This window comes from Propithecus coquereli, unplaced genomic scaffold, assembly GCF_000956105.1.
Source record: "Propithecus coquereli isolate 6110/MARCELLA unplaced genomic scaffold, Pcoq_1.0 Scaffold45, whole genome shotgun sequence".
Classification (NCBI taxonomy): Eukaryota; Metazoa; Chordata; class Mammalia; order Primates; family Indriidae; genus Propithecus; species Propithecus coquereli.
In genome coordinates, this window is record NW_012150285.1 from 630,325 (window position 1) to 643,198 (window position 12,874).

Consider the following 12,874-nt stretch of genomic DNA (forward strand, 5'->3'; position numbering starts at 1 on the left):
TAGAGACAGGGTCTCACTCTGTTGCCCAGGCTGGAGTGCACTGGCTTCATCATAGTTCACTGCAGCCTTGAACTCCTGGGTTCAAGCAATCCTCCCACCTCAGCCTCCCAAAGTACTGGGACTACAGGCGTGTGCACCCACACCTGGCTAACTTTTAAAATTTTTTGTAGAGACAGGGTCTTCTTGTATTGCCCAGGCTGGTCTCAAACTCCTGGGCTCAAGCGATCCTCCTGCCTGGGCCCCCCAAAGTGCTGGTATTATAGGCATGAGCCACTGCGCCCAGCCAAAGATACCTATATCTTAAAACAGCTTTAAAGGTTTTTGCGAGTAATACTTAAAGTTGGGACCCCCTGGATTAGAAGATCTGAAATAATATAAAAGGTATACTCGATGAAGTCAGGAACATATTTGCTTTGATCTTTATTTTCTATGGTGCCTGGTACCAGTAACTCTTTGATGAATGAAGACATGAATTACCTGTGTGTAGAACTGTGGAGAAGTCTCTGCTTATCTCCTTCTTTTCCTTTCTCCTTCCCCTTCCTCATTTTCCTTACTACTAGTAAACCTGCAGTGCAAGTCTTGCTGTTGATCAAAAGATGGGGGTGGGAAATTGCTGGCCAGGGGTCAAGGGGGGCTGTTTTCTGGAAGTGGTGAGGTCTACCTATAGTAGTGAGCCAGGATGGGAGAGAAGTCCCCAGCAGCTGTAGGGAAGGTGGGTAGACTTCCTATATATATATTGTGTATACTGGATGTGTATACAATAGATTTGTTGGTGAGTTAAAGTTACTTTTTTAAAAAAATTGATAGAATTACACTGAGAATTAAATTACTTTTATTTAAGGAGTTGCCTTTACTCATTTCAATTCTACTATTTGTGGAATTAGTAAACTAAGGTATGGAGCGAGCATGGTTACTTAAAAAATTTGTGCACATTTAAGAATGATTAATTCTATTATCTTCTTTTTTTTTTTTTTTTTTTTTTGAGACAGAGTCTCACCCTGTTGCCTGGGCTAGGGTGCCTTGGCGACAGCTTAGCTCACAACAACCTCAAACTCCTGGGCTTAAGCAATCCTCTTGCCTCAGCCTCCCAGGTAGCTGGAACTACAGGCACACGCCACTGTGCCCCGCTAATTTTTTCTATTTTTAGTTGTTTGGCTAATTTCTTTCTATTTATAGTAGAGACAGGGTCTCACTCTTGCTCAGGCTGGTCTGTTATCTTCTTGAAGGACAGTCCTGTCATGTGGCATATGTTTGAACAGTTCAGGCTAATGCACAGAAAAATTGCCACAGAATCCTGTCTGTAAACATCTGACTGGTGGGCAGAACTCTTGTTTCTCCTGCTTTCTCTAAGCAACAAGTCTTTTGTAAATAATGGAAGAGAACAACCGGTTCCTCCTTTGATGTTCATTGTTAGTTTTCTTTTCTTACGTAAATTCAAAGAACAGTGGCTTACAAATTATTATGAGATTCTAGACCTGAGATTTAGTTCACATGCTGTGTGGCTTCTGTCTTAGAAGTTTGGATAACATCTCACAAACTTCTTAAAATTTGAAAAAGAATAAGATGGCGGTATTTGAAAAGGCTTTTTAAAATTTTAATTTTAAAAACAATTTTATTTAAAGTCCCTCGGATACATGCTGTAGTTACTAAAATGAATACCTTGGGTTGTCTGGTCTACCTCCTTCCCTCCTCCTAGGAGATAATGGGCTGCTTTAAGTTGCCATAAGTAGATGAGAAACAACCCACCGTCGCTGAGTTCTATCCCTGGCAAGTTTGGTAGGCTTCCTCCTATGTATACCCAGAAAGTTTTTGAACCTTTTTGTTTACTTTTCTTCCCAATTATTTCTCTCTAGTTACAACAAGAAAATCTTTCTCCTCTCATATTTGCCCTGCCTTTCACTGCCTTAGATTTGCAATCAATCCTAATCATAATGCCAAATATTGAGAACAGTTATGCATTTCAAAGTGGAATTATATATAACAAAGTACCAATCAAAACATTAGAAATAATTAAAGGTTTACTTTAGAGTCCTTATAAACATATTCTTTGATTTCCTCATGTTTTTCTAATCTAGCTTTTCCTCAAATATTAGTATTGAGGGAAGAGAATTTAAAAAGCAAACACATTTATTTAATTTGATTATTTTAGTTTTAAGTTTCTGAAATAATGTCTCCTACTACATTTTATTTTAGGTATATGATTTTAATTATAATATGTAATATATTATCATTTTTAGAGTAACCTAGGAAACTTACAATCTTAAGATTATATCTTTGGGAAAATATTTTCAGAATTCAAAATATTATCTCTTACAAATACACTTTTGGACTATAGTTTATTTGCAAGTTAAGGACGGTTTATAATTGATAATAGGTGTTAAGAGGATTAAAACATTGTATCATAGTCTACTATAGTATATCTACATCAGATCTTCATCATAAATAGATGGTTGGTTGCCTTTTAAGCTTGATCAAATTCAGTCATTGGTTTAAAGAATACACTTTTCTTACCTTTTTTCACTTTTCTTTCTTCATTTGGAAGGTTTTTTGAAATAAGGCTCATACTATACTCAGAAGTAAGCAGTGAAACTCAGCACCAGGAGTTTTTAACATGAAACCATTCCATTTGAGAGTGTGTATTATTCAAGTGATATTTGGGAGTGAGTCTGTTTTTGTGTTTTATATAGAGACTGCCTTCCAATGACCAGTGATAGATGATGTACGAAGTTATGGTTACCTGCATGTTGTAACATAACAGCTTGTGTGAGGCTAGGGACTCAGGTTTTCTTGGGACCAAACATTTTCTCCTTTCCCCCTTTAATAGGTCCCCTTAGGTGTCTGTCTGCTGAGAGCATTGGCTTGGTGTTTCCTTGGTTTGCTTAATAGAGAGTTGGGCTATTTCAATGTGATAGAACCAGTTCAGTGGTGTCTGTGTTGGAATGTGAGCTCACCTCAGGCAGAAGAAGACCATAGTGTCACCGACCCAATGCTAGCAATAGATGTGTATTTGTCCTGGCTATAGTTGTCAGTTCTGGAAGGATATCTTTTTAGGCTGGTTGTGAAAATGCCGGCTCCCATCGAATTATATGGAAAGACACATGTGGCTAATGTTGTCTGTAATTCTCCTAAATTGCCCATCAAAGAATTCTCACTGGTTTTATTCTAACTATACCCATGAGAGGAGTGGGGGAATATTTCTATTACAAACTAATTCTCAAATGCATAGAACAAAGTCTGCTCCTTGTTGACTGTACATCAAATCCCAACTTCAGATTAGATGTCACATGAGTAATTCAGAGTAAACATCACCTCAGACAAAAAGCATAGTCATCTCTAGACCTTGTTCTTATAAGGATATGAAATTAAGTATTTTTAGGGCATAAATAAGCAGTGGAGATAGGGACCTGATGTCAGGTTCTGCTTTTATTCTATAATTAGTCTGTCCTCTGTATTTGTTAAGCAGACGCATTGTCTTGCATTTTGCTGACTTCATAATCTGTGATTTGTAATAGACTCAAAACTTGAAGAACAGGAAGAGTGAGTTACTTTCTTTTATAATATGTTCAGTCAAAGACCGTAGGAGATAAGATGCATTCATTCTTATTCTGTTTTAATTAGACTATTTAGCATGGCAGATTTAAAATAGAATGAACAAAATACAGATTATTTTAAATATATAGTTGCATTTCTGGTTTGTAATCAGACTGACCTATCTCATTTGTAAGTGATGGTTTAACACTGAATATTTCTATTTCCATAGGCAATTAGAACAAAAGAAGAATTGTTTCTACATTTGAGAAATGTATAACTTCTTCCTTTTTTTTTTTTTAAATTGTAAAGTTGAATACAGATATTGTTTTCTCAGTCACTGGATATAATGGGAGGAAATGATTAAGAATAATATGTGGCCAAAAATAAAATTAAAACATTTTATTTGTGCTTGTGTATGACAAGACTTAATGTCTTCAGGAAAAAGCAGTTTATAAATTAAGTGTTCTGACATTTAAAAAGTCTGAGCAACAAGTTTTGGGAGCCAAGGAAGAGACTTTAAAAGTTTTATATTTCAGCTTTTTGCAGTTTCTTTTCTCTTAGTGTGTTTTTATAGATATTCTTTCCATGGACTTCTGTGGTTCATTCTTTGCAGGTAACTGGTAATTGCTTTTCTTTCCTAAAAACAAACCCAGCTTGGTAATCTTATTCTTTTGTTCACGAGAAGTTCAAATATGAGAAAATGAGTAAAGTACTAGTAATATTACCTCCCTTCTGCTTACATGTACTTTGTTGGAGAAGGACACGGCCACCTCAGGGACCTTCTGTTATTTTGACAATGGGTTTGATAAAGCACGGGCCAGTGGCATTTATTTTATGGTTGTTGATACTAAGGCACCAGGAGACTAGGGAGGCTGTTCAAAGAAGCAGAACTGAGGGTAAGGTCAATGTCTGTACTTGAAAATAAGAGGGTTGAACTAAATGATGGTCTTTGTGTTATGGTTTTGATATGTAGCAATTACGAAGGACGTTTGCAACTTCATGTTTTGATGTTCGTGTACATAGACAGGCTTCAGGGCTTAAGTGTGAGAAAGTAACAGTGTGAATGCAGCCTCACATGGATATAGAGGGTGAAAAGGAGAAAAAATATTTCGGGAGCAAAGTTTTCCTTTCTGTGGTCCCTTGCTACATATAATAGAAGAACTATGTGCTAGATACAGTTCTGAGCACTTGACATATGTCATTAAATCGTTTACTCTTCCTGACAAACATGAGGCAGCTACAGTTACTATCTCCACTTCACAGGTAAGGAAACAGAAGCATAGACAATGTCATGCCTCTTGTAGGTGAAAGAGCCTGGATTTGAACCCAGGCAGGTTGGCTCTGAACTCTGGATACCTAATCACTCACTACGCTCTGCTGCCTTACTGTCTAGATGATGATCAGTGTTCTGTGTCTATGTCATGCTTCTCCTCACATAAAGTGCCAGCTATTCGTGCAACCATCCAACGTGTTTTCAGTGTGTGCTGTGTGCCAGGCACAGTGTTGAGTACTGTAGATACAGAAGAGATGGAAACCCTGCTCTCATTAGCCTACAGCCTAGCTGGGGAGACAGACTAAATCAAATAACCACAGAAACAAAGTGGTGTAAGAATTCGAAGGAGAAGGGCAGAGAGCTTTGAGAACATAAGGCAGGGGCCTGATCTTATCAGGTTTCCAAAAAGCCTGTCCCAGTTTAGAGCTGTGATCCCAAGGAAAGGGAGGAGGTGGCCATCTAAATGCTACCATGATGCAAGGCAGGCTCAGGTCAAGTCTGGTCACCTTGGACCATTCCCCACCCCATTTAGAGCTCTTACTATCAATGTCTTTAAGCTCCTTAACACGGTTGCAAACTCTCCCGGTGTCCTCATATGCGTGCCAGTTCCTGTGCCAATTGTAAGCATTAAGTAAATACACGTTGATTGAATTACTGTCAGGTCTGGTGATTTGTGTTCTGTTTTACCTCCTGCTGGCTGCCTTTTATCAGGTATTGGGAGTGGCTGAGTATAGCTTCAGAACAGATACAGGGAGGTGGGAGAGTGAATGTCCAGATCAGGGAGTATGCTTTGACTCTAAATACTTTCTGTAAGCAAATACAAATCATATGAGCCAGAGTTTTTATTTTTTAAATCAGTCTCTTTATTACTTTGTCCTGTAGCACGTTGGAGAATTGACTCTACCTGGTTTGATGCTCTCATACAACTGGGCTTGGAAAGTTAATTTTACTAGCCCCTCTGGACATTACCACTAAAGTTATAGTGACACATTTTTTTAAATCTCATTCACTAATTATTAATTAAGCTGAATTAACCCTCTGGGGTGGATGCACTCTCACCTTTCTAAGTTTAAAGAAATCACTCACTAACATACGTTTACTGAGCATCTAGCTGATAGGAGGCATTGGCAAGTTTATAAAGGTATGAGAAACTTGGTTACTGCACTACAGAAGCTTTCTACTTTAGTCTAAAGGAAAATCATCACAAAAGAGCTGTGAGGGGCTCATCAGGAAGTGGTTATGAGTGTCTCTGAGGGAGACAGACTGCCTGACTCCACCGTGCCCTAACCGTGTGACCTTCAGCTATTGATAGTGGTTCACGTGTAACATGGAAATGGGGATAATAGTGGGGTCTACCTCAGGGTGATTGTGAGGATTGCTGAGCCAAATGTAAAGTGCCTAGAATAGTGCGTGGCAATAGTAGGCACTGTATGACTTTTGGTTTTTATTACTATCATTTTCACTTTTATAGTTGTTTGTCATATTTGGAGTCCTAAGAGTAAGGGTTCTGAGCTATAGAAGAAAGGCATCATGGAGCTGGGATGTTTGAGTTAGGTCTAATGAAATGGGAATAAGTTGAATAGGCAGAGGTGGTGAGGAGAGTATTCCAGAAAAAAGAACCCCTCAGATGCCAGAAGGTATCAAGTATGTTTAGGGAATGGTGAGGAGTCCAAGCTAGAGGGTGGGGTCATTTGATGAACAATGACAGAGTCACCTGGAAAGGTAAGCTGGGATCATATCTTGGTGAAGTGTTGGCAGTTGGGCTTTTTGAGCAGGATTGAAACTTCAGAGTCTTGCTAGGGCACCACTGGAGTAGGCAGGAGGAGGAGGTGGAGAAACGGTGTTAGTCCCAGAGTATGGTGGTAAGGATTCAAAAGTGATGATGATAATCACAAAAGGAAGATCAAGCATTGATTCACGGGAGAGCTAATGAAACTTAAGAGTCAGGGCTCTCACTTGCTCAGGCCCCTCTCTCAAGGTTGTTGAAGGGACAAATTTTTGCAAAATTTGAAAGGATATTGTATCCTCGTTCTTCTCTCCCCAAATGATGTGTTTTGGCTTCCCAAACTTGGATCTACCCCCTAGCTGAGAGAGACTGTGGAGAGAGAATCAGTCTGGGTATTGATTTGATGAGAGTGGCTCAATGAAGGAGAGGCCAGAGTCAAAGGTGACTTTTGAGATTATAAGTCTGGTTAACTGGGAGGAACCTCAGTGGGGAAAGGGGGATGTTGGGATACGCCAATTAGGAAGCAGTGTTTTCAAACCAAGTGAGTGCTCTACACCAGTTAGCTTTATCAGAGAAAGAAACATTTTCTTACATCTGCACGCCCCTGTCCTCAACTGCTGTCTTGCAAGCCTGATAATTTTAAGTTACATGTGCTGAGGAAAGGGCACGAGCATGGCCACTAATTAATGGGCTAGAGCCCAGAGCACATATCATAGTGACATCTTTGTGATGTCCACATTTAGTATTCTGTGTATGCTAGACCTAGTTGTCTGAAACTTTTAAAGAAAGTCTCCTTTTTGGTATAAATCTTCCATGTTTGGCAAATCTTAGTGCTTTTAGACTATTTTCAAGTAGTAACATCTGTTTTCTAGAAACTTCTATTTTGAAGAAATTTAATTGACTCAGAAATGGTTGGAATGCTAATTTCAAAGCTATCATGTCGATATTCCAGTGGCAGTACCTAACTGGGAAAGGCTGTTCTCAGCATTTGTTTCCTCTTTTTTAAACAAGTAAAATATTAAACAAATAACAGGAAATCAACGGTCAAAATTGAAGAATACTCTCTCAGATGGCCAAATTGAATATTCAAGAGTATTGCCACTTTCCAAATCACAAAACATAAATATAATTAATAGAGGGACACAGGTCTCATTTTAAATATATTTGAGGGGTGTGTGTGTGTGTGTGTGTGTGTTTGTGTGTGTAGCACTTTGCAGTAAAACTTTTTTGGGGAAACAATAACACCTAAAAACAAAGCTAAAAACATAGGAACATTTGAGGCAGATGTCCCCAGGGAAAGATCGTTAGCATATTCATGACTCAGATTCGGTTTTGACTTCTATATTAAGCTATTTGTTGTTTTAAGAATAACCCCTTGTGTATCAGAGAGATTAAATTATTTGAGTAGAGAAATACAGTTGTAAATTCCAAAATGCTTCTAAAATTCACATATATTATTTTTTGACAAGCTTTAAGGATTCAATGACCTTAGGATTTAGTTAAAAACATGATTTAGAAGTATTTGCAGATGAATTCTAAGAGGATTTTATTTAACATCCCATGTTGGTCTAGTGTTCCTCTATAAAATTAGTACAAACTTGGTATTTGTTACATTATTTCTCAATGTTTGGTATACACAAATGTTTTAAGAGTTGTGTTTTAATATTCATTTATGTATAGACTCAATGGCAGGTTTTCCAATTATAGCAATGGTATAAAACATTTTACATCAAATTGATTTAAATTAAAAGAGTATGTCTATTTAAAAAGAAATGGTAATACAAGATGGTACATGTGTTGGAAGTTGGGAAAGTTAATGCATGATTAATTGAAGTTTGGGCAACATTGGCTTGTTGGTAAACAATATAAATTATACTGGCGTGAGTACTGTAATTTTTATTATGTCATTAAATAAAAACCTTATAGCTATTGATAATATATTGTTAGAATACCAACTCTTTAAGAATCTTTTATTAAAGAAACTGAAAGTTATTTGGCTCCTTGGTACCTGGCATCAAAGTTAATTGAACAGAAAAAGAATCACTTTAATTGGTTAACTCCTACGCAGTTAAAAATAAAAGTACCTGTTAAATGCTATTCTATTGAGAAGGTTTCTAGGTTTCTTGGCAAGAGGTGGGCAATTTTATACAAATGAGGTATGTACCACTTAGTAAATTGGTGTGGTACACCAAGCACTATGTGAATGGTGTTGATTAAGCGGTATCAGTCAAAACTTTGGGAAAATTCTTCTGGTTTGGGTTTACATAATGCTTATACCTAGTGAGAAGAGTAGACACCGATTTTTTTCCCTTTAGAATCAGAAATGGAAAAAATCAGTATATTTAGAAGATGCATTGAAATTTTTTTTTTTCCAGAAACTATTTTTAGAAATATTAGAGTATCAGGTAACAAATTTTTTAGCATTAAATATAGACCTTATTTTTAGAAAGAATACACATTTAATGTTTTTATAACTGATTTATTTACTTCACATTTAAAAAACAAATTTGTACGCGTCTGCACAAAATATAAGAAATGTGGTGATAGTAGAAAATCTAAAGTAGAAAGTTCCCCTTTCTCCTTCTAATCTTCACCCAGCCCTATTCCTCAGTGACAGCTATGACCTGTTAACAGTTCGAAGTCATCTAAGTGTTAGAGTTAGTGTAATGGCATTTAGGAACTTGAAAGAGTCTTTTTTCCATAGTTACGCTTCCAACTCTGTTTATATTTTCAAGCAGATGTGATGGAATTACTGTGGGCTTTGGAGTCAGATCTATGTTCGAATTCTAATTCCATCATAGAAGCAACAATGTGAATTTCGCAAGTTCCTTGCCTTTCTGAGCTTTAGATTCCTTGACAGCTTAATAGATGTTACTTTCTTTCTGAGCTTTAATCTGAACTTGTCTTTCTTTCTTCACTCTCTCTCTTTTTAATAAGGAGACATGTCTAAGAAGATGTGGCATAGGAATGCATGACATATTTTCTCCTGGAAAAACAGAATTTGGTATTTTAATGAGCCAGCATGCATTCATTCGCTAATACACTCATTTATCAGGAGAACATTTCCCCACTCTGCCCACATACCTACCTTCAGGTTGTAAAAGGTCAACCTGTAAAAGATGCCCCGGGAATCTTCCTGGAATTGAGATAGCCTCTGTTGGGTTTCACTTTGCACTTATCAATAATTGAGCGCTGGGATAAAAATAAAAACAAAGGCTCTCATCTTACAGTGTGCGAACATGGGTCATGTGTGCTAAGTCACGCAGGTAAGATGAGGAGCAAAGCCCTGTGGGGTAGCCAAGTCTAAAGAAGTACTTCATGTGGGCTGGTGCCTCCCTCCTGCAGAAAGACTGCCTCAGAATTAAGGGGAATTAACGTAATTGCTCCCGAGGAGGGAAATGTATTTTGGTTTTCGATGGTTGCTGTATAAGCTTTAATTATCTAATCCATACACAGAAGGTTTCTGCAAGCAGCTTTCCCTTTTAGCAGCCGTAGTCACCTTTCAAATATTGCAGCATCTTTAGGCTTAAGAAATCACTGTATTATAACCAACTCTGTTATATAACCTACCCATTAGGGTACAGTAAAACCCTTTTGTAACGTTGGCTACTGAAAATGGTCTTTAAGGTTAGGATTGGTTTAAATGGAATTTTGTAATTATTTGAACTGCAGCTAGAGTCGTGATTCTCCATTTGTAGACTCGGTGCCTCATGTCTAGCTGCACTTTTACAGTTATTTCCTTTTCAGTGTTGTTCTTGTTTCATGCCTGTTTAGCTTTGCTTGGTGTGCACTTTATCAGACCTTCATGTTTACTTGCCAGGTGAAGTAATGGGCTTTGTTATTAAAGTTAGAAGTTTTTAAAAATCTGTTTATTTCAGTTTTCTTTCTTTAGAGAATTCAGAATTGAGGTGTTTTCTAGTACTTAAATTAGTAGTAAGTAAATACATGTAATATATTGCTAGGGGACTAGCTTAAAGCTCAAAGAAGCTTTTTAAGTAGAGAGCAAAACCCTACTTTTTAAGAACTGGGACTCTGCCATTCTTGTCACTGAAATGCATAGGGTTTTGATGTTGGGACGTATTAAAGGAAATAATGCCATTAATTCTAGGCAGAGAGGACTTTAAGAATTAAATTCGATTTTAACTATAGAGGAGAAGGACCAATGTCCTCAGCTAAGAATTAAAAAATTAAATTGCACTTGAATGAAACCAAACTCTTTTGGGTTCGTATTGCTTTTCACATCCTGGCCACTGCGTGGCTTTCTCCTGCCCTTCCTCCCTCCCTCCCTTCTTCTCCCTCCCTCCTTCTCCCTGCCCTAGTCACGATGACCTCTCTGTCCAACTCTCTAAGCTCTTTCCCACCTCAGGGATCCTTGCCCTTGTCATTCCCACTGCCTGGAAAGTCCTTCCTCTTTTCCCTTAGTTCTCCCCATGCATCTCCCCCTCCATTTTTTCACCCTAAATGTCACCCAGCGACTACCCTGGCTACCTTGGGCTACCCCAAGTAGCCCTTTTCTGTTCTCTTTCCAGGACCCTGTTTCTTTTCTTTTCAGCACTCAGTCTATGTTTATTTTTGTTAATTCTTGTTTTTGCCCCACAAGAATATAAATTCTATTAAGGGAGGTACCAGTACCTGACACAGTGCCTGGCATATACTACAGAGTCGATAAGTTGATTAAATGAAAGTTGTTCACTGGTTTTAAGAGCTCCTTTTTGTTTGTGTCTTTGTTTAAGATTAGATTATCATGCTGAACCAGAGGGATTTAAGTATTCCTGGTATCAAGAGTCAAGCCAATATGTTTTCCAGTGCTCTTACCTGCACACATTTCACTGCGATTTTATTGAGCATGTAGAGAACAATACTGGCTTTCCTCAGAGTAAACAGAGACTTCAGTAGACCTCCCATGGGTATTGTGCTCACCGTGAGATGACTTTCAGAATCCACCAAGCACTGAAATAACTCGGGGCAGATCTTCTGTGACGTTTGACAAGGAAGCCTGCATTGGTCTTTGGTGAGCACACGGTGTAATGACGGAGTGCAGCTGTCCTGCCGTTGTGTCTGTTGTGCACCCTTGTAAACAGCCCAGGAGGGCCTCTTTGTAGATCTGCCCTCAGTCTCTAAGCCCTTACCTATCCTTAAGCCAAAGACTCTTGCTCAGCTTCAAGCTGAAAAGAAATTTTGCAGGTCAGTTGCTGTCTAAAGATCAACACGATCACCATGACAGTTGTCACTTAAAATGGAAGAAGTGAAATGCAAATTTGGTGAGTAATTAAATTAGTTTTCTGTCATTCTTTGGTATTCTAAATGTTGCTATTTATCTGTCTTAGGTAATCTATTTAAAGAAGACACCAGAAGAAGCCTACAGAGCACTCCTATCTGACTCAAAGCCCCCCTATCTTCCATTCAGGTATATTGCTTGTGAGATGGGCTAGACTTTTACTAGAGAGCTCACTACTTTACAGTTGGGTAATGGTGTTTTGAAATTGTCTTAGGATTGTAACTATTACATGGAATGAAATGAGATGGTAGTCTTTCTTATTTTATTTTACAGAGTTTTTCCCCCTGTAACTAGTAGGAATAAAATAGCTTTCTTCTTTTAGGAATTTATTTTTTCCCTTGAATCCTTTTTATATCTTGACGGTTTACTTGAAGTACAAAAAGTGCCTGATGTATGAGCTAATAACCATGTCAAGATTTGTTAGATTTCAGTAATCTATATCATTGATCCATCTATTCATTCTTTAATTTCATGAGTGTTGATTGAGCTGTGAGTATGTCAGGGGCTGGGGATATAGAATAAGATCCTCTAAGTACCTTCTTAGAGTGCATGTTTAGTGGGACCCTAAATCATCTGGTTTTTTTTTTTTGAGACAGAGTCTCACTCTGTTGCCCAGGTTAGAGTGCCGTGGCGTCAGCCTAGCTCACAGCAACCTCAAACTCCTGGGCTCAAGCGATCCTCCTGCCTCAGCCTCCCGAGTAGCTGGGACTACAGGCATGCGCCACCATGCCTGGCTAATTTTTTCTATATATTTTTCTCTTTCTATTTTTAGTAGAGACGGGGTCTCACTCTTGCTCAGGCTGGTCTTGAACTCCTGACCTTGAGCGATCCTCCCGCCTCGGCCTCCCAGAGCGCTAGGATTACAGGCATGAGCCACCGTGCCCGGCCTTAAATCATCTGTTTAGCACACAAATCTGACGTCCTCAGGAAGACTTTTTCTCATTACAGTGTTGGAAAAGAATATTTTACAAGTATCACTTAAAGAAGATCTTTTAAAAATTTGGGGTAAACTTGAGCTTGTTTAAAAATTAAAAGGTAACATACATCAAAACTCCCACAACACTCA

General features: G+C 38.2%; 1 protein-coding gene across 2 annotated transcripts in view; it reads left to right on the forward strand.

Annotated features, from left to right (window-relative positions):
• The window catches only part of CDC14A (cell division cycle 14A), a 160,804-nt gene that overhangs the window by 49,776 nt on the left and 98,154 nt on the right, over nt 1–12,874 (forward strand). For both annotated transcript variants that reach the window (XM_012654860.1, XM_012654859.1), the window contains exon 5: nt 11,858–11,937. In XM_012654860.1, the coding sequence (XP_012510314.1) occupies nt 11,858–11,937 (80 nt within the window). The remainder of the gene's footprint in view (nt 1–11,857; nt 11,938–12,874) is intronic.